Genomic DNA, 19,104 nt, shown 5'->3' on the forward strand with positions numbered 1-19,104 from the left:
AATAAAATAAAATAAAAATAAAATAAGACTCAAAAAGATACAAAGTGGAGGTACGAAATAGAAGTAAAGGGAATAGAGTTGTACATGGGATAGACCATTTGTATATACATACAGTATATGTGCAGTAAAGTGCATGTGAATGAAGTGAGTATGGATATATACAGTACAGTATACAACAGTACGACACAGCAATATAGTAACACCGAACAGAACAGTAATACAGAGCAGTATGCAGTAACCCAGAACAGTGATACAGTATGCAGTACAGTATGCTACATACAGTACAGTAAGGCAGAGGGGCCTGTGTGAGTGTCTCAGTGCTTGTTGTTAGGACCCCTAGTGAGGTCAGCATTGACAGTTCTTATGTCTTGCAGGAAGAAACTCTGCCGCAGTCTCTCTGTTCTCGCTGTGTGACTGCGGAGGCGCTTGCCCGGCCGCAGCAGCTGGAACAGTCCGTTGTTGGGGTGATGAGGATCCTTCATGATCCTGCGGGCTCTGCTACTATACCTGGTGTATAAGTCCTGCAGGGAGGGGAGGGTAGTTCCAGTTGTACCTTCGCACCACCCTCTGCAGGGCCCGCCTGTCCTGGGCAGTACAGTTCCCAAACCAGGCAGTGATGTTGCCTGTCAGGATGCTCTCCACTACTCCACAGTAGAAGGACTTGAGGATCCTCACCGAGACCCTGAATTTCCTCAGCTGCCTGAGGTGGTAGAGACGCTGCCTCGCCTTTCTAACCAGAGTGTCTGTTTGTAAAGTACATGTTAAATCCTCCGTGATGTGGACTCCCAGGTACCTGAAGCTGCTCACCCTGTCGACAGAAGCCCCATGAATCACCAAGGGCGCGTGCGTCCTCGGTTGTAATCCCCTCCTTAAGTCCACAATCAGCTCCTTAGTTTTGCTGACGTTCAGGTGGAGGCTGTTGTCCTGGCACAAGAGTGACAGGTCAGCCACCTCCTCCCTGTAGGCCTTCTCATGGTCGTCGTTAATCGGGCCCACCACGACGGTGTTGTCAGCAAACTTGATCAGACGGCTTAGTTAAGAAACAAACAAACAAAAAAAGAAACCAAGATCAGAGGTCTGATGGAATGGACTCCCATCAGGTCTTGCAGTCCTGTTCATCTCAGACTCTTTAAAGTCCTTTGAGCAAATTAGAACTGATTTTAACATTCCCCATACATTTTTTTCAAATATCTCCAAATTCGTCACTTCACAGAGTCTCTGTTAGAGAAGCATGGGATCCGCTAGGAACCGTCAGAACTGGAAAATGCTATGATCTCTGCAACATCTATCAGGGGAATAATCTCAGATATTTCTGCTCTACTGCTGCATTCTGATTCTTCAGCTTCTGAATCACTGAAGCCGTTGTGGGAGCGTGATCTAGAGGTAACATTTAATTCTGCAGATTAGATCAAGATTTTAAATGGATCTTTCCGAAATGTACTTGAATTTCAATACATGAACAAAATTAATTTGAATTATTTTACACCTATTCACCTCCAGAAAATGTTTCCCCAGGTCCAACCGCTGTTACAAATGTAAAACACACAAAGGTACGTTTATCCACTTGGTTTTGGTCATGTGATCGCAATCAGACATTCTAGAACGACGTTCGCTCTGTGTTCCAGGAGGTTACCAGTAAAACGGTATTGACTGTCTTCTTTATTTTACCTGTTAAACCATACTAAATCTTTTTGATACTGTACAGACACCAAATCTCTGTAAATACTCTTGATTTCCAGCTACAAAGTGTATCGTGGTCCACTACACAGGTCCCCATGGTCCAGCATCTCCAGCATGGGGATATCACAGACATGGATTCCTCTCTCTGGAGGAACAGATTTATGATCTCAATCATCAATCGGCCATTTACCATTGCATTCTTCCCTACAGAGACTCTGACTCGCTTGTCCCTGGACAAGCAGCTACGGCTGATTGCTTTATCTCTATGTGCTACTTATTTATTTCCTGTGATATTCTTGTACAATTTATGTAGGTATAATTTTGTTTGTTGGTTTCTGTTTTGTGTTTTTGCTTTCCTTCTCTTTTTGGGTTGTTGATGTTGAAGGGTGTGTATGTGTTTGTTACATTATTTATTTTTTCAAATACATGGTGGCACATTAAAATCCAAGACTCAATGGATCAAACCAGAGCAAAATATTTTAGATGGGTACACACTCATTTCCAGCCGGTAATTTTTTTGATTTTTTGAAATTTGAATTTGGTCTCAAAACTGTAAAAATATGAAAAATAATTCCTTAATGTGTTCAGAGGAGTTGGTACTATAGCATCCAGCATGTAGCCAGACCTTTTTGTTTGCTGGATACAAGCGTAAGCCTGTGCATACCGTCAGTTCTCTGTCTGTCCACTAGGTGTCCTAGAAGAGCTGATGTAGGCCTGTGTTCCATCAGTCTGCATTAGCTGTTGTTTTGTTTTTTTAATCTCAATTTGTCTTGTGAAGGGAGACACCGTCTGCATTGATCAGCTATTCGTGTCAACCTCCTGATCTGACGGAGGCAATGTGCTTGTACCTTTATCTCTCTCACAGCGCCACGTTGTTAGAAATATCCAAGTCTGATTGCAGCAATTACAGAGATTTTCAGATTCTCTTCTGGTGTTTAAGTGTTTTTGTTTGTGTGTTTGATTTGATGTCTATGTGGGTACGATTGTATTGTTTCAGCCCGTCTGCCTAAGCGAATACATTTGGGTGTCCATGTCCAAATGTCTCGAGCATGTCCAGTTAAGCCTAATGCTTATAAGATCAATAACTATATGAAGCACATGAGAGAGTGCACGGATCAATACATCTCTCCAAGCGCCATACTGGGCCTCGTGTTTTGCAGTTTTTTTTCGACCTTCAACTCACGATGGAAACTACACCTCCATCTCGCAACGCAGCCTCGATGTTTATCATAAATTCTCCTCCGCAGCATATAAGTCACCTGCCGCTGTCGTGTTTCATCCCTTAAAATTTGATTTGATGGGGCTCAAGCGCAGGAACATCTCTCCACGCCTACTGAGTATCTGTCAATGAAGGTGAACTGGACCCATTTAGCTCCTTGCATCATTGAAGCAATAACTCTATCAGACAAAAATGAGGATCATTCACTTCTTTCCGTCCGTTGATACCCCCCTGTCCCGCAATCATTCCCATCTCAGAGCATCTCCCCTATCTTGAAGCTGCGGATATTTGTTGGAAAAAAAGCGATAGATGCTTGGCTTGGGAGGAGAGAGAGGGGGGAAAGAAGGTGAAGTGTTGTGGATTTGGGTTATATTACTGGTCTGGAGTTTGAAAGTCGCTGTTGTCTTGGGTCTCTTTGTCCGCAGTGGTTAGTGGGAGGTTTCTGTCTCTGACGCCATGAGACGGCACAGGGTAAAACGCTGCCAAGGGCTTCAGAAGGCGTCGCCCCGCTGTTCTTGCAGCCGCCTGGAACCGTTGGAAGGACGTTTGTTTTTCACTAGTACTCTTTGTTCTGCGACTCGCTCCACATCAAGGATTGAATCAAGTCCTCTCTCGCTTTGTGTCTTTGTTTATTTCTTTGTTTGTTAACTAAGCCGTCTGGCTTTTTTTTTTTCCCTACAGAATTTACTTTTACTTTTACTTTTGATACTTAAGTACATCTTATATCAGCTACTTTAAGACTTTTACTCAAGTATTATTCTAATTCATGACTTTCACTTAAACCAGTGAGGTTCTTTGGTAAGACATCTCTACTTTTACTCAAGTGTGCCTTTCGAGTACCTTTTCCACCACAGGAACCCTCAACCCTCAACCCTCAACCCTCATCCCCACACACAGGAAAGGAGCACTTGTCATGAGACGTTTTCCATCTGCTCCGGGCTTGTTCCACCTTGCCCACTCTACAATAAAACTGGTATGTTTCTACCCCATGTGTCTCTGTGTCGGAGGGCCCTGAAAACGCCACTCGGGCTGCGTGTGGCAGGCGGATCTGCCACACCAGGGGATGGAGAACGAGGCCCGTAAAACGTCCTGCCACCCCACCCATGCGCCACCAAGCACCTCGCCTTCCCCTTGCTCCCCCTGACCTTGCACTATAGGTTACTTTGTGTAAATGCATTGATAAGCAAAGATGGCAAGAGAGTGGGAGAATGGGGGAGAGCAGCGGAGCGGCGGCTCGTAATGCCGGCAGAGGACACATCTGCTAGTCCAATTTTGTGTCCTGACAGCCAGAATGAGGTGAAAAATCTCCCCGGAGTGGAGAGACGCTGTCGGCTAATGAAGGATGGATGTGTATTTCCCCTGTAGTGGCCCACGTGGTGGGGTCTGACCTTAGTCACTTGGGGGGTGTTGTCCTTCCTTTCTTCGAACCTGGTCTCTTTCTGTCTTTCTGTCTGTCTTGAGGCTTGACTCCTCCCCTTTTTAAATTGATTGGTTTTACCCCAATTCCTCCTCCCCTACCATCTCCTTTCATCCACCAACCCGCTCTGTCCCTCCGAACCCCGTGCAGATAACAACTCCTCAATACATGCCAGAAAAACCTTTTCAGCCAACATATCTGGCTTCAATTTCTAACTCTCTCCCTCTCTCGCTCCTTTGTGTGTGTGTGTGTGTGCGTGCGTGCGTGTGTGCGTGCGTGCGTGCGTGCGTGTGTGCGTGCGTGTGTGCGTGCGTGCATGCGTGTGTGCGTGCGTGCGTGTGTGTGTGTGTGTGTGTGCGTGCGTGCGTGTGTGTGTGTGCGTGTGTGCGTGTGTGCGTGCGTGCATGCGTGTGCGCGCATGTGCATTCAAGGCTTTGCGACATTTCTCTGTGTTTACACCCAACGTGCTGGGAAATGGTAAGGTAGAGAGGAGTAACGATTATTCTGACTCATGTTTGTTTGCTTTTACCCCACAACCACAGTGACGTCACGGGGATGCAGTTTCCTTTCACCTTGTTAAACCCCTGTGTGTGTGTGTGTGTGTGTGTGTGTGTGTGTGTGTGTGTGTGTGTGTGTGTGTGTGTGTGTGTGTGTGTGTGTGTGTGTTAGAGAGTGAAAGAAACGGAGAGAGAGAGAGAGAGACCAACAAGAGACAAAAAACCTGAAATGCAAACCAAAACTGACAATGCAAACAAAACCATAAAAAAAAAAAAAAAAAAATATATATATATATATATATATATATATATATATATATATATATATATATATTGCAATATATTACAAAGAGTGAATTTAAGTAGAAGTGGCAGTTAGAAGATGGCATAGAACATGGTAGAAGGTGGAACAAGACCAAAAAAAAGGTAAAAAAAAACAAGAATGAAATAAATGAGATAAAGCCTGACACCCTAAATGGACTTGTGCATATACAGTCGCTGTATGATTTCCGTGTGTGTGTGTGTGCGTGTGTGTGTCGAGTCAGAGGTGGTCGGCGCAGCCATTTACACCACCAGGTGTCTCTCGATAATGAGCTGTATTTCTGCAGAGAGCTGAGAGAAATGACACTGGAAATGTATGCAGATGCAGCACATACTGTATGTCAAACCCTGCATCCACCGCCTTAACCCCCCCCGCACCCATGGAAAGAGGAAGAAAGAGACAGAACGGAGACAGAGGAGCAACATGAGGAGAGACAGGGGGAACAGAACTTTCTTGATTCAGTTATTTTGGTAGCGCGAGGCAATGTGATCTCTGCTCAGGGATTTGAGCTCAGAGAGGCAGAGGGCGTCACCACACAGCGTCTCTCACTGCAGCAGCACCCGTGTTTGTGATCCACCCAAGGTTGGACTCATTGACACTGATGGGGTGAACTGATGGTACGGGGAGGGGCTTCCTAGTCAAGCCTGGTTCATGCTTCTCCGTAGGTCCACGTAAACGTCTCATCTGCGGAGCTACGTAGATCGCAGAGGAGCCGAAAAGCACGCCTCCCGAATCTCACCAACACGTCAAACGTGCTGATCGGTTGAACCGTTCCAAAAACCGAAAACTGATTTCTGTTTGTCTATCCATATTTTTGAGTTCGTTAAGTTTAAGTTTTCAAATAAAGTTTGAAAGGAATTTATTCTCTGTTTTCTGTCCGTCGTGGCTCACTAAATGTGACACTGCCCCACGTAAGCATGTCCGAACAACACCGGTGCACATTTGCTGACGTGCAGATGGGGAAGCATAATCCAGCCTTAGGTAGAAGGTAGGGGTGGGAGTCTCTACCCACATGTACGGTTTCAGGGAGGGAGACAAAGTCTTTCCGGCTGTGGGGCGCCGACAAGGCGTGAGTTTTAATAATACCACCATGTGATCTCCACTGCAAAACACATAAGAAGACTCCTCCAGCCGGGTCCAACCGATCCGCTAATGAGGATTAATAGGCGGACCCAGTACAGCTTCTCAGCTTCTCTTCCAGCCTTCTCTGCCACAGTAGGAAATAGGCTCATTATGGTTCGGAAGCTTATGCTGTTAAACATTGGATTCGAGTCATCGGTTTAAAAAAGTGAAATAAAATAGCCTTTAGTTGTTACACCTATATATTTCAAGGTTTTCTCAACTTATAATTAACATAATAATTTCTTAGTTTTGACTTGAAGAAACATATTTTCTTTACAGTTTTTAGCAATTTCTAAAGAGAACCAACAATTTTAATATATTTTTTAATAAATTATATATATGCATATAATATATGCATGTATATGGATTATACATATTACATATTATCATATGTATTTACATTTTTTAACTATTGTTTGTTTTTTTTACTTTTGAAACTTTTTTTCTATGCCAATTGAAGCTGTTGAAGAGGGCACAGGCTTGATTTAAGTTACCATGGTAACTGGTGGCGCTGCACTGCCAAATGCCTGGGATAGTCACAACGCTCCCTTGCTAGGTTTTCTCCATTTATGTATACTTTTGACAAAATGGGGATCTAAAAAAAATGTAAAAAAGGAGGCGGTTTCCTAAAAAAGATCCTAGGAAATAAACCGATCCTTACAAAAACGACAGACCTGGTAGACAGACCGGGATTGGTCATGACGCCTTATTTGTCAGCAGGTCCCTGAATAAACATGGCATGTCATGTTTTCGATAAAAGTAAGAAGTCGATGCCACCTGATCACAACCCACTGTCTATCATTCCATCTTTCCCATGCACTGTTGCAGTGGTGTGCATCTAACAGTGTAATTACTGTGTAAAAACACTGTGTACGTTTGTATGGAAAACACCGTCCCTTTATTGAGGTGTGTTTTTTTGCATTTTGAACAAAAAAAGGCAGAATCAACATCTGAGGGCACCTTTGATTTTGTTATAAGTTTTTGCAATGAAGCTTGCCTCAAATTCTTTCTTTTGCACTGAATTCAAACATCCTTTGGGAGCCGAGATCACATAACGACTAATAATAATAATGAATATTATTGAAATATGTCAATGAGACACTACGACCAGCGGCTGTACAGGCAACAGGGCAAGGCTTGGATTTAAATGTACATGAAGATATTCCTTTGCGTTTGTCAAGACTGATACTACATTCTCTCTCTCTCTCTCTCTCTCTCTCTCTCTCTCTCTCTCTCTCTGTTACCTAGGAAACCACATTAGGCAAATCAATGAATGTAATGTCACTGAGGAGGGAGGGCATGCCTCACCCCTCTCACCCCATCGTCTCTCTCCCTCTCTGTTTTTGTCTCAGTCCCCCCACATCTTCCCTATTTGTTACTCATGCATCTCATTCTCTCCCCTTTCTTCATCTGTACATTCTCTCTCCCTCTCTATATTTCTCCCTCCCTCTCTCTCTCTCTCTCTCTCTCTCTCTCTCTCACTCTCTCCCTCTCTCTCTCTCTCTCTCTCTCTCTCTCTCTCTCTCTCTCTCTCTCTCTCTCTTGCTCTCACTTCCTCTCTCCCTCCTTTCCCCCCTTCACAACACAGCACACACACTTTCCGACAGCCGCTGCCAACAGGACGAGCAGGTTTGGCGTGTCCCCACATTCCACCACTGGATTGGAGGGAAGGCAGGAAGGAGAAAGTAGGACTTTAACCAGATTTTGGAGAGATCAGGTACCCCCGCCCAGCCCCCCCGCCCCCCACCCAGCCCCCACCCGCCCCCATCACCCACCCCACCTCCGCTACTCTGCCCACCCTCATGGCATCCTGTGGCCCCCGCGGCACCACAAGAGTTTTGGAGCGGCGAGGAAGAGGGAGGGAGTGAGGGAGTGACAGAGCCCTGAGAGGGGAGAAGGAGAGGGTGAGGGAGAGGGAGGCAGAGGAGAAGAGGTGGACGCCCATCCAGCCGAGCCATCAGAGACATCGCCTCTTCTCATGCCATACCGTCGCCTGTCAGAAGTTGGGTTTCTGGGACGTACCGAACAAAGGACTTGAAGTGGTTGAAGTTGTCCCGGGCTTCAACGAAGTTCCACGGGACCCAATTTGGCCGACCTGGCCCGGCCCCTGGCCCCCGAAGGTTCTGGGAAATGACAGCGAGCGCTCTCCCAAGATGCTGAGTCTGGACGGGTTAGAGATGATCGCGGTGCTGGTGGTCATGTGTCTGTTCATCAAAGTTCTGGAGCAGTTTGGAATGTTTGAGCCTGTGGGAGGTGAAGGTAATGGATTGGTTTGATTTTTTCTCAAATTTGTTGGTGTGGTGTGGTGTGGAACAGGGTTTAGAGGCAGTCCTTTTTGCAAGTGTGTGTGTGTGTTTGTGTGTGTGTGTGTGTATACACTTTTGAGGGTTTTGTTACTGCTGCAACTGTTGGCCCTGTAGCAAAAACTCACACACACATAATACATACATCTATGCACTCACTCACAGTCAAACACGACTCTCACATTACATGCATGCACACACACACACACTCACACGCGCGCGCACACAGACGTATCACACAAAGTAACTTTAGCTGTTTGCGGGGCCTCCCTCCTCCCCTGCGGTGTGTGCTTTTACCTTTTAATCGATATCACTGTGCAAGGAGTGAGTCTGAGTGCCGGTCGGAGGCTCTCGTCTCGCCATCCTTTCCTCGCAATACTCTCACTTGCACAAAACTTTGGTATTTATCAGCAATAAGACAAAAACAAAAGACAATTTTACGACACTGTCATAAGAGGCCATTGTACAGCAGCTAGTTCCAGTCGAGTGACTTGATTGGGAGGCGTTCCCATGACCGTGCTGGGATGTTTTATGACATGATTTACTCCAGGTGTGCTGGAATCCTGAAAGAACTCAGAGAGTCCTGGAATGATAATCTGCCGTCTCAAGTTCAAAGTTCTTGATCAAATGGTCTTGTTTGAGGAACTTTTGATATAAATTGCAATATCACAATTGAGGTCACACTGGTGCTGTACCTTGTGTGCTGTCTCTGCACAGTCTCTGGGGGTGTGAGATCTTCAGGTGTACTGTGATTTCATTGCAACAGTTGTTATGAAAGTGATTATTTTTGTTCTTGTTTAACCTTTTGATGAGTCAGTTCAGGACAAGGATGCTCCTCAGGTGTTGTTTCTGTTCCAGAAGTTGGCAGCGCACCCACCATGGCACTTCGTTATCTGGACGAGCTCTGCTCTGTTACCCATTTATCTGCCCTGTTGATGTGATGGGAGGAAAGATGGGATTCGTATCTCTCTTCTTTCTCCTATTTTCTCCTCTGCCACCCCCGCCGCAGAGCTCCAGGGTGCCCTCCGTCTGACAACAATGGCTCTCGGACAGGCTCCAAAGTCGTGTCCTCGCTCCTTCAATTAGGGGTCCTCGCTCCTTCAATTTCTCGTCCTATATGGACTGGGCACAGAGTACAAATTAATGCGAACCCAGCCTTTTTAGACGTGGTTTGGATGATGTCGGTTCTCTTTGTCTTGAGTGTTCTGATGGAGGGTAAAAAGTAGTAGACAGCGTCTCCATCACTGATGTGTCTGTTGGACAACGCCCAGTGCTCAAGGTGTGCCAACCGCCCTGTCAGCTCTGAAAATACATAAAGAACCCCCTGCCCCAGGACCCCACTGTAGTCCCTCATCACTTGCACACTTACAGACACACGCACAGACACACACACACTCAGAGCCGCCAACGAACTTCAACACACCACTTCCACTGATGGCGTATTCATACAGTACTGTGGGTAACTCTTTGACATCTTTAACCAGCCCTTATGGAAAGGGCCGAATTTCCATTTCGTGTGTGTGTGTGTGTGTGTGTGTTTGTGTGTATTTGTGCGTGTATGTGTGTTTTTGTGAGATGTGCAAGTGTGTAGACTGTACGGCAGATCCCTGGTGGGTACTTAGGCTAATGACTTTTCTTTTTAATGGAAGAACAGAGTCCAGATGGCAGAAGGACTGGGTCTTAATATCTGCAGAGTCAGCCAACCACTGCTGGGCTCTGACACAAATTGAGCAACATGGGGACGCCCCTTTGTGTGTTGTGTGTGTGTGTGTGTGTGTGTGTGTGTGTGTGTGTGTGTGTGTGTGTGTGTGTGTGTCTGTGTGTCTGTGTGTTGGTGGTGTATGTATTGTCATGCAAGAGTTTGATGAGTAAAAGTAGTTGATTTGAGATATGATCTCACCCATCTTTATCTTTATAATTTTCACTGTCCCATCAATTCACTTCATTAAAACTCACACATCTTAATTTCTGTACCTGCTTCCCTACTGGACAGTTGTTTTCATTTGAGAAAATGACCCATGCGCCTTTCACCCTCCTTTCACACCCTGCCGCTCCACCTCCATGTCCCACTTAAAATAGATTCACTTTCATTTGGTTTGACCTTTCAGCTCCACCACAGTTTGTCTCCAGGAGACGATGACCTTGGTGGAAAATCCGGGTTCAGAAAGTAAAATTCCACTCCAGGAATTTGATTGAACTGTGTGGATGTGCTCACTGCCAATCAATACATGGTTCTAACCAATGAAGTCAACCAGCTGATCAGCTCATGGCTGTAGCTAAAACACGGACAGGGCTTTAACTTTCTGAACCTGGAATTTCCCACCCGTGATTGTAACACTGGACACTGGTAATTGAAAAAGGAAATATAGCAGAGTTCGATGGACCGTCCTTTTTCATAAAAAGAGTGCTTTAGTCAGACAACCAGAGGTGGTACCCTGAATAAAAACACAGCACACATATGGAATGGTGTGTCTCGATGAAGGCGTGATGCACTGTCGTTTTAAAGGGACAGATTCATGGACTACGGCTGAAAGCTGGAGTTGGCTCCCTGGAACTTTATCATGTGGAAAATGTAGAGTAGTGGAACGGGGATGTTTCAGCAAAAAATAGTAGCAGCTGAGTTAGCAGGATGAAGCACTCTCATCCCGTGCACTCAAGCCAGTCTCTCAGCTGATTTGAAAGTGCGAAACAAAATTGAACGTGAGGAGGCTTTGATCAGCTTGTAAGAAAGTTTGTTCAATAAGGACGCGTCGAATTTGAGTCCGTGTTCCCCCCTCGCTGCCGGTGCCGCCCGTTGGTGTGGAGAAGCTGCTCCAATGTACAGAGTCACTCAGAGTTAGAAATCCAAAATCACGAGGGGGAGATCGGGCCCAAGTGGCACAATGCTACACGTTGGCATCGTGCCACTTGGGCCCAATCTCCTTCAGTGTGTGATTTCGGAATGAATTGAAATGGCATTCCACTTGATGACTTGTTGGATATTGTGGGGAAGGGTTCCAGAGCGGCTTCATCACTTTTGAAGGGCCTCTCGCTGTGTAATGGCTTTCCGAGCCTTCATATGAGCTCATATCTTATTTGTGGCTGGGATGTGAGCCATTATGTCAAACCAGCCAACGGGCTCTAATCCACTTACCTTTGACAGCACAGCGACGTTTTTCTCTTTTAAGTTTGTTTTTTGCATTCAACTCAAAGCAGAACTTTGAGCTCTAGAAATTCCCCTCAGTGGCACGATCTGAACCTCATTTGGTTCAGATTGCCTCGGCGCAAGTTCCAACTCATGGACTTATGAGTTAAACATTAGTTAACTTATAGCATATAATAATTGACTTTTAACATGAAAAAAAAAAATTCTTGCCTTAAAGTCGTAATCCATAACACTATGGGAATATTTTTAACATGAAAAAATATAGAATTGTGGCATTTGTGGTGTAATCCACACAAACACAGAAGATCTGATGAATTTCCACTTTAACGACCTATCTAAAAAATGTAATTGGATAACAGATTTTCTCACAAGCTGAGAACATCAGTTTTTGTCTTGTTGTGAGGCTGAAACTGCAGACTTAGATGTAGCAAGACCTTAGACCTTCTTGGTTGACAGTAATATACGCTACTCACAAAAAGTTAGGGATATTCAGCTTTCAGGTGAAATTTCAGGATGAACCTAAAATGCACTATAACCTTTACAGGTGAACTTAATTTGACCTTCTCTAAACTTTTGAATGCACATGACCAACTGTTCAATGTTTCAGTACTTTTTGCACAACTTGCTGTTCTCTAACAAGGAGCTGAACGGTAAAATTCACAAGTGTTTGATCCATGAATCGACCAATACATTTCCTGGTTCAATTAGAATTGGTATTTAAACCGTCCTCTTCATCATGCTGTTCACATTTTGACATCATGAAACCAAGACGACACCCAACAACTGATCAACAGTACCTCGCCATTGCGAGGCTTCAAACAGGATGTTCTCAGAGGGAAGTGGCCACTGAGCTTAGAGTGTCATCAGCAGGTTGCAACAGAGATACAGAGACTGGAAGAGTCACAGAAAGGCATAGAAGTGGACGTCCTTTGGCCTCATCCCACACTGATGAGCGCTTCATTGTGAACAGTGCCCTGCGGAACTGGATGATGAATGCCACATAACTCCAGGCACATTTAAGGGAGGTGAGAGGCACCAAGTGTCATATCAGACCAATCCAAACCGTTTACATCAGCGTGGTCTGCGTGCTAGACGACCTGCAAGGGTACCTGACCACACCACCAGGCACAGCCATCATCGTCTTGCACGGGCCAGGAAGCATTGACGCTGGATGAGGGACCAGTGGCCTCAGTGCTGTTCTCTGATGAAAGTTGATTCACGTTGAACAGAAATGATGGCCGCCAACGATGTTGGAGACATCAAGGAGAGCACTATGCATCAGCCACTGTTGTCACCAGACGAGCCTTTGGTGGTGGTGGTGTTACAGTGTGGGCAGGTGTGTCTAGTCAACACAGAACTGACCTACACTTTGTGAATGGTACAGTGACAAGCCCATACTACCTGAATAACATCATTAATGCAGTCATTGTGCCCCTGCATGAACAACACAGGCCTAATTTCATCTTCATGGACGACAATGCTCCAGCTCATCGAGGTCGCATCATTAGGGAACGGTGCTGTAGACTGGGGTACCTCAAATGTAGTGACCTGCACTTTCTCCAGACCTGGATCCCATAGAAAACCTATGGGATCAGCTGAGTTGCCGTGTAGAGGCTCTTCACTCTGTACACCAGAACCTCAATGACCTGAGGGCCGCCCTTCAAGAAGAGTGGGGGGCCATGCCTCAGCAGACAATAAGTCGACTTGTGAACAGCATGAGACGTGGTTGTCAAGCTGTAATTGATGCTCAAGGGCACATGACAGGTTATTAAGACATTGACATTTTTTGTTGTGGTAAACCCACCACTGTTGTTGGCTTTCGTTTCAATAAATCGTTTGAGATGAGGAAATCACCATTGCATGCTTCTACTTAAATGCCCTACTTTCATGATATAATATCACTGTAGCGTGAACTTTTTACATTTTCCATAAATTTCACCCGGAAGCCAAATATCCCTAACTTTTTGTGAGTAGTGTATATGTAATATATACAGTGTATATATTACAGTGTATATATTACAGTGTATATATGTGCCGCAGTAGCTGCAATTTATTTTCACACCAATCTTAATCTTTGAAGGGATGCAACACGCAAGCTGTGTTGCATGTGTTGTGCGTCTGCGTTTCTGCACCTTCAATGAAAGGGAATGGCCGCGTTGCAGGTAATGGCAGCGCGCTAATGGACATACAATGGCTGAGCTGTATCGTCTCAATGGCAGTGAGCATTAGCCCGTCATGGAACTGGATCCTCCTTCCGCCGAATGCAATGAAATACAGCTGCCCCTTCGCTGCTGAAGAGGATCTGGCCGTGATGGCTGTCGGATGGGGCAGGGCAGGGCAGTCGGATGGGAAGGATGGGAATGGACAGAATAAGGGAAAGCGATAAGTGCAGGTAAATTGCTACTGTAAGCTGCCAGAAGGTCCCATTTGACTGTACACACACACACACACACACACACACACACACACACACACACACACACACACACACACACACACTTATATACCATCATTGTAATGGCCCTTTGATGGACAATCCATCTAATGGTGAGTGCGGTTCATAGTTAATATTGTCTGTGTGTGCGTGTGCGTGTGCGTGTGCGTGTGTGGCAGGATGGAGTGCTTCATCCACTGAAGAGAGCTCACACACACTCCTCAGATTTTTTTTAGCTCCCTGCATCCCCTTTAGTGGAGGTTTGGCCCCGTCCGGGGTCCCTCCGCACTTAATTTAACACTGCCGCAGGGAAGTTCAAAAGAGTTATAAAAACTACGTATCGATTACTCATGAACTCACTCCGATAGAGGACGGTACCTGTGTGCGGCAACAAGTGGCCAGGCTGTCCTTTAGAAAGAAAAGGTGGTAAAATGCACCCCTGGAACCCCGTCCTTCTCTCTCTATCTCTCTCTCTCTCTCTCTCTCTCTCTCTCTCTCTCTCTGATGGTGAGCCTGGAGCTAAAGGGATGAGACGCTGAAGGATAAGACTGAGGACGTTTAATACACAGCCTTCTCTCTCTCCCTCTGTCTCTCTCTCTGTCTCTCTCTCTCTCTCTCTGGCTCTTGTTTTTTCTATTTGGTTATAGGAATAAATTGTTTGTGTGTGTGTGTGTGTGTGTGTGTGTGTGTGTGTGTGTGTGTGTGTGTGTGTGTGTGTGTGTGTGTGTATTAAAAGCTCCTTGTTGTCGTCCCAACGCTTCTCTTTTTGACTAGCCTCTGCAGAAGGGCGATAACATGGACAAAATAAAGCATCACACAGACACGTTGGCACGCATGAACACACGCTGGCACGCACGCACACACACTCTCTTCTCTGTCTCCTTGACTGTGTCCCATGCTGACTTATTAGTGTTTGGCTGCTTTGCTGAGCCTCCCACTTTTCCTCCTGTCTGACTTTGATGCTCACTTTCTGGACTCATCATTTGATTCTGGTCTTGCAATAGTTTCCCCGTCGGTCGGTCGGTCGGTCTGTGTGTGTGTGTGTGTGTGTGTGTGTGTGTGTGTGTGTGTGTGTGTGTGTGTGTGTGTGTGTGTGTGTGTGTGTGTGTGTGTGTGTGTGTGTGTTTTTATTCCCTCTACGCTGTCAGAGAATGTTAAAAATTTGGTTCATTCAGTGAGATGAGATGGGTGCTTGGGAGTTGCTAAGTAACACCATGCACCGTGGCTGAAAGGGACACACACACATGTCTCTGCAGTGGTGAGACCAGTGGAAAAGGGCGGGGCGATGTTGACAAAATCAAATATCAGGATATTTTTGGACGACTACTGATATTGATTACCTCGTACCAAATTGTAAAGAATACAGTACACCATTCATTATTGATTCTTATATAGACAAATTTAAAGATTTAAATGTAAAGATTTTGTTATCTTAATGAGATTTTACCTGGCTAAATCAGCGTTAATGATAATAATTATAATTATTTATGATAATCATAATAATAATGTGACCCGTAGGCATAGTGGGTAATCAAAATCTGGTGTTGATATGTCTTGATATTACTAAAAAATGGAGTGAGAGAGTGATGAGTTGTATTGTTCCAACGTTTACCTTCAGAGCTGCTCTGTTCTTCCCATTAACCCATTTACTCCAGTCTCTGTCTGCTAAAAAGTGAAAAACTAAATGAAGAACTATCCCATTTCAGCCCACGGGCAATTTGGCAAACAGTGAAAAATATCCAAATAGAAAGAACATCTCTCTCTCTGTCACACTTTTTTCTCCCTCTTCCTTTTATACACATATTACCAAGGGCTCAGGAGCCTGGAGGGTAATTTGATCAGAATAAAACCATAATGTTTAGCAGACAGCAGCCGTTATTTACCCTGAAAATCCAACCCTGTTTTACAACGCTAAATTAAGGCTACAGGCTGGAAGCCTTCTGCCTTTTCTGATCAATCTTCCTTATAGTGAAATGTCAGTTGTTCCTGTGCGTATATGTGTGTGTACATACACCCATCAGCCACAACATTAAAACCACCTGCCTAATATTGTGTAGCTCCGCCTTGTGCCACCAAAACAGCACCGACCCATGGAGGCATGGACTCCACAAGACCTCTGAAGGTGTCCTGTGGTATCTGGCACCGTTACGCGCAGTGCTTCTTTTGCTTTGTTACATAAAAGTAACGTAAAATTAAAAAACACAGTTTTTTCATTTGGAGGAACGGGGCAAGGGGACACATAGTGGAGAGCATCACTGGTGTGCTAATCAAAGGTGCGCAGGCGCTCCAATGGAATGGGCTCTGGTCACTAACGTCTATGTAATTTCAGATAGCCCCACTCCCTTTTGCTTTGCTGTTTACTTCCTTCCCACCACCAGGGTAACCACGCCTGCTGCTCATTCCCTGGTTACGCAATTGTCACAACTCCGGTGATGAGGCTTCTTTGCACCTGGCATCTGTGGGTGTGTCAGCTCAAAATCGACTGGCTGCTGTGCGCACGCACCAAAGATTTGAAACCTCTCGCCCTTTCCAGATTTAATTTACATTATATGGATAGATGGTCTGTGTCTACTTATTTTTTATATGCTGTAACTGGTGCAAATTAAAAATTAAATAACCTCTGGAAAGAAAATACGTAATTTATCTTGCCATCTGGCCCTTAACATAAAGAATTGCCCTTATTGAAGAAACATAAAATGACATGTTCCTTATTTTATCGATTGGTTGGGTCACACCGGTGGTGTGACCCAACCAATCGTCCCTCAGAATAAATAGCAGTCCACTTCCCTTTGTTCTATGCCAGATTGTCTCTTGCATTACGCTGAGCTTTCCAGCACTACTTCTTGTTTCCTTTACCTTCCGTCCAAACCTGTTTCCCTGCCAGATAAGATTGTCTTCTCTGACTGATCTCCTGCTTTTGACCCCTGCCTGTTTTTTGTTTTTTAACCTTGTGGCTTTGACTTCTTACCTGTTTGTTTTTGTGTCGTGTTTACAGAGATGTGGACTCGAGTCATTGTGACTTGGACTCGAGTCGACTCAAGTCACTGTTTTGTTGACTTGCACCTTGACTTGACAGAAAATAAATGACTTGAATGAATTAAATGACTCGACTTGAACTTAAGTTGAAGACTCGTGATTTGACTTGACTTGAGACATGATGACTCCAATGACTTATTTGTGTTCACTTTCATTCACTGAAACTTTGAACTAAAATGCAATCGGCAAACAAAAAGGTACTCTGGTTGGGCTCGATAGTCCCCTCTCACCTTATGTTGTCGCAGCTCGGTAGCAGACTGCTAAATGTTGTAGTTATCCATGAATGTGGCCATTGTGCAATTTGAGATTTTCTTATCAAACACAAGTTGGTGTTTAGAAAGTTGTAAGTTGTAAACAAGGGACAGTGTTTTTTTTATTTTTCTGTGTTAAGCCCTGTGCACCATGATTGGTCCCCTAAGCATCACACTCCTCCATGTTTGTTTATAGAGTATAAACAACAAAAAAGCCACTGATTATTTATCCTGTACTTGTCTGTTTTACACAACTTTTAAGTTACTCACCAAAATAAGTGTAGAAGTCTAACTAGGTATTATAAATCCGTCGATGTTTGTGTACACTCTCGTTTAGACGGTTCTCCAAGCAGTGTGCCATGCTGCGTTCGTGGGGAACTCGGAAAACTAATTGTTTAAGGAAGGGATGAGGCGTTCACAGAACTCGGAAAAAAATCTACGTCAATGTCATCTTTTACATACATTTATTCTGTCAAAATGTTATTTGTGTGTTTATTTTTATTTATTTGTTTAGTTGTAAGTTAAAATTTCTCAAATAAAAATACATTTTTCAAATGTATTAAAAAAATGTGCACTTTTCGACAAAATTTCGGTAATGACATGGATAAGCGGTGGCCTAGGCCTAGGAAAAATATCACACAGCCCTAATATTAAATATAAAATTTTAAATATAAAATATTAAAATGTTCAATGTTGTCAATGTTCGCATTACAAGTGTCAGTATAACATTTCCCAGTATGCGGGCGCACACTGGGCATTGTCATGATTAGATTGTCAGTCAAGCTCCTCGCTACCTGACATTTTTTTTAACGAGGACTCATTACCCTCCTGCTGATAACACACACACACACACACACACACACACACACACACACACACACACATCATGATCATATCAGATCATCATGGCGGCCGCAACTGTGCCAAGACACTTTCGGGTTCAAAACTTTCATTGTCATTTTAATTCAATCAAATCAAGTTGTGCAAATCTGTTCATAACTTTTTGAGATATTCTGCAAAAAGACAGACAGACAGACATGCAGTGTAACAAAGTTTGATCTTGTAGTCTGGCTGTCAGTATTTAATTGTTTAAAAGTGATTGGGAGGGAATATTCCTTTGACTGAGAAGAAGTTAAGAAATAAATAGGCTTTTATAAAGTTATTTGTTTTTTGCTTGATTACATTTATTTCATTTCGAGAATTATAATATAAATGAAATTCATTGTCACACTTTTTAAACAGGTTAGTTAGATAGGCCAATAATATCATTATTAGACAGGTAATACCTTGATTTTTTCTCTTTATGAAGACCCATTACTGCAGGTAAGGTAAAAAAGTGACTTGCCTTCGGACTTGACTTGCCTTAACAAAGGACTCGACTTGACTTGACTTGACATAACCTGTGACTTGACTTGACCAAGGAAAAATGACGAGGGACTTGCTTGAGACTTTGACCAAATGACTTGAGGCAAATAAGTCTCAAGTCATTTTGGATAAGAAGGACTTGGTCACATATCTGGGTGTTTATCAGTTCACATCCATCCATGTGTGTATATATACTGTGTGTGTGTGTGTGTGTGTGTGTGTGTGTGTGTGTATATATACATATGTGTGTGTGTATATAAATACTGTGTGTGTGTGTGTGTGTGTGTGTGTGTGTGTGTGTGTGTATATTTAC

At 44.2% G+C, this 19,104-nt stretch overlaps 1 protein-coding gene across 4 annotated transcripts in view; it reads left to right on the forward strand.

Annotated features, from left to right (window-relative positions):
• The window catches only part of LOC307241976 (A-type potassium channel modulatory protein KCNIP2), a gene marked incomplete at its 5' end in the record, with an annotated part of 193,848 nt that overhangs the window by 163,483 nt on the left and 11,261 nt on the right, over window positions 1–19,104 (forward strand). For 2 of the 4 annotated variants that reach the window (XM_080016273.1, XM_080016276.1), the window contains one exon: window positions 8,411–8,516. The exons of the other annotated variants lie outside the window; for them this stretch is intronic. In XM_080016273.1, coding sequence (XP_079872399.1) covers window positions 8,411–8,516 — 106 coding nt within the window. Of the gene's footprint in view, window positions 1–8,410; window positions 8,517–19,104 lie in introns of those variants that run through there. 4 annotated transcript variants of the gene reach the window in all.

The sequence above is a fragment of the Zeus faber genome (genome assembly GCF_960531495.2).
Source record: "Zeus faber genome assembly, chromosome: 16".
Taxonomy (NCBI): Eukaryota; Metazoa; Chordata; class Actinopteri; order Zeiformes; family Zeidae; genus Zeus; species Zeus faber.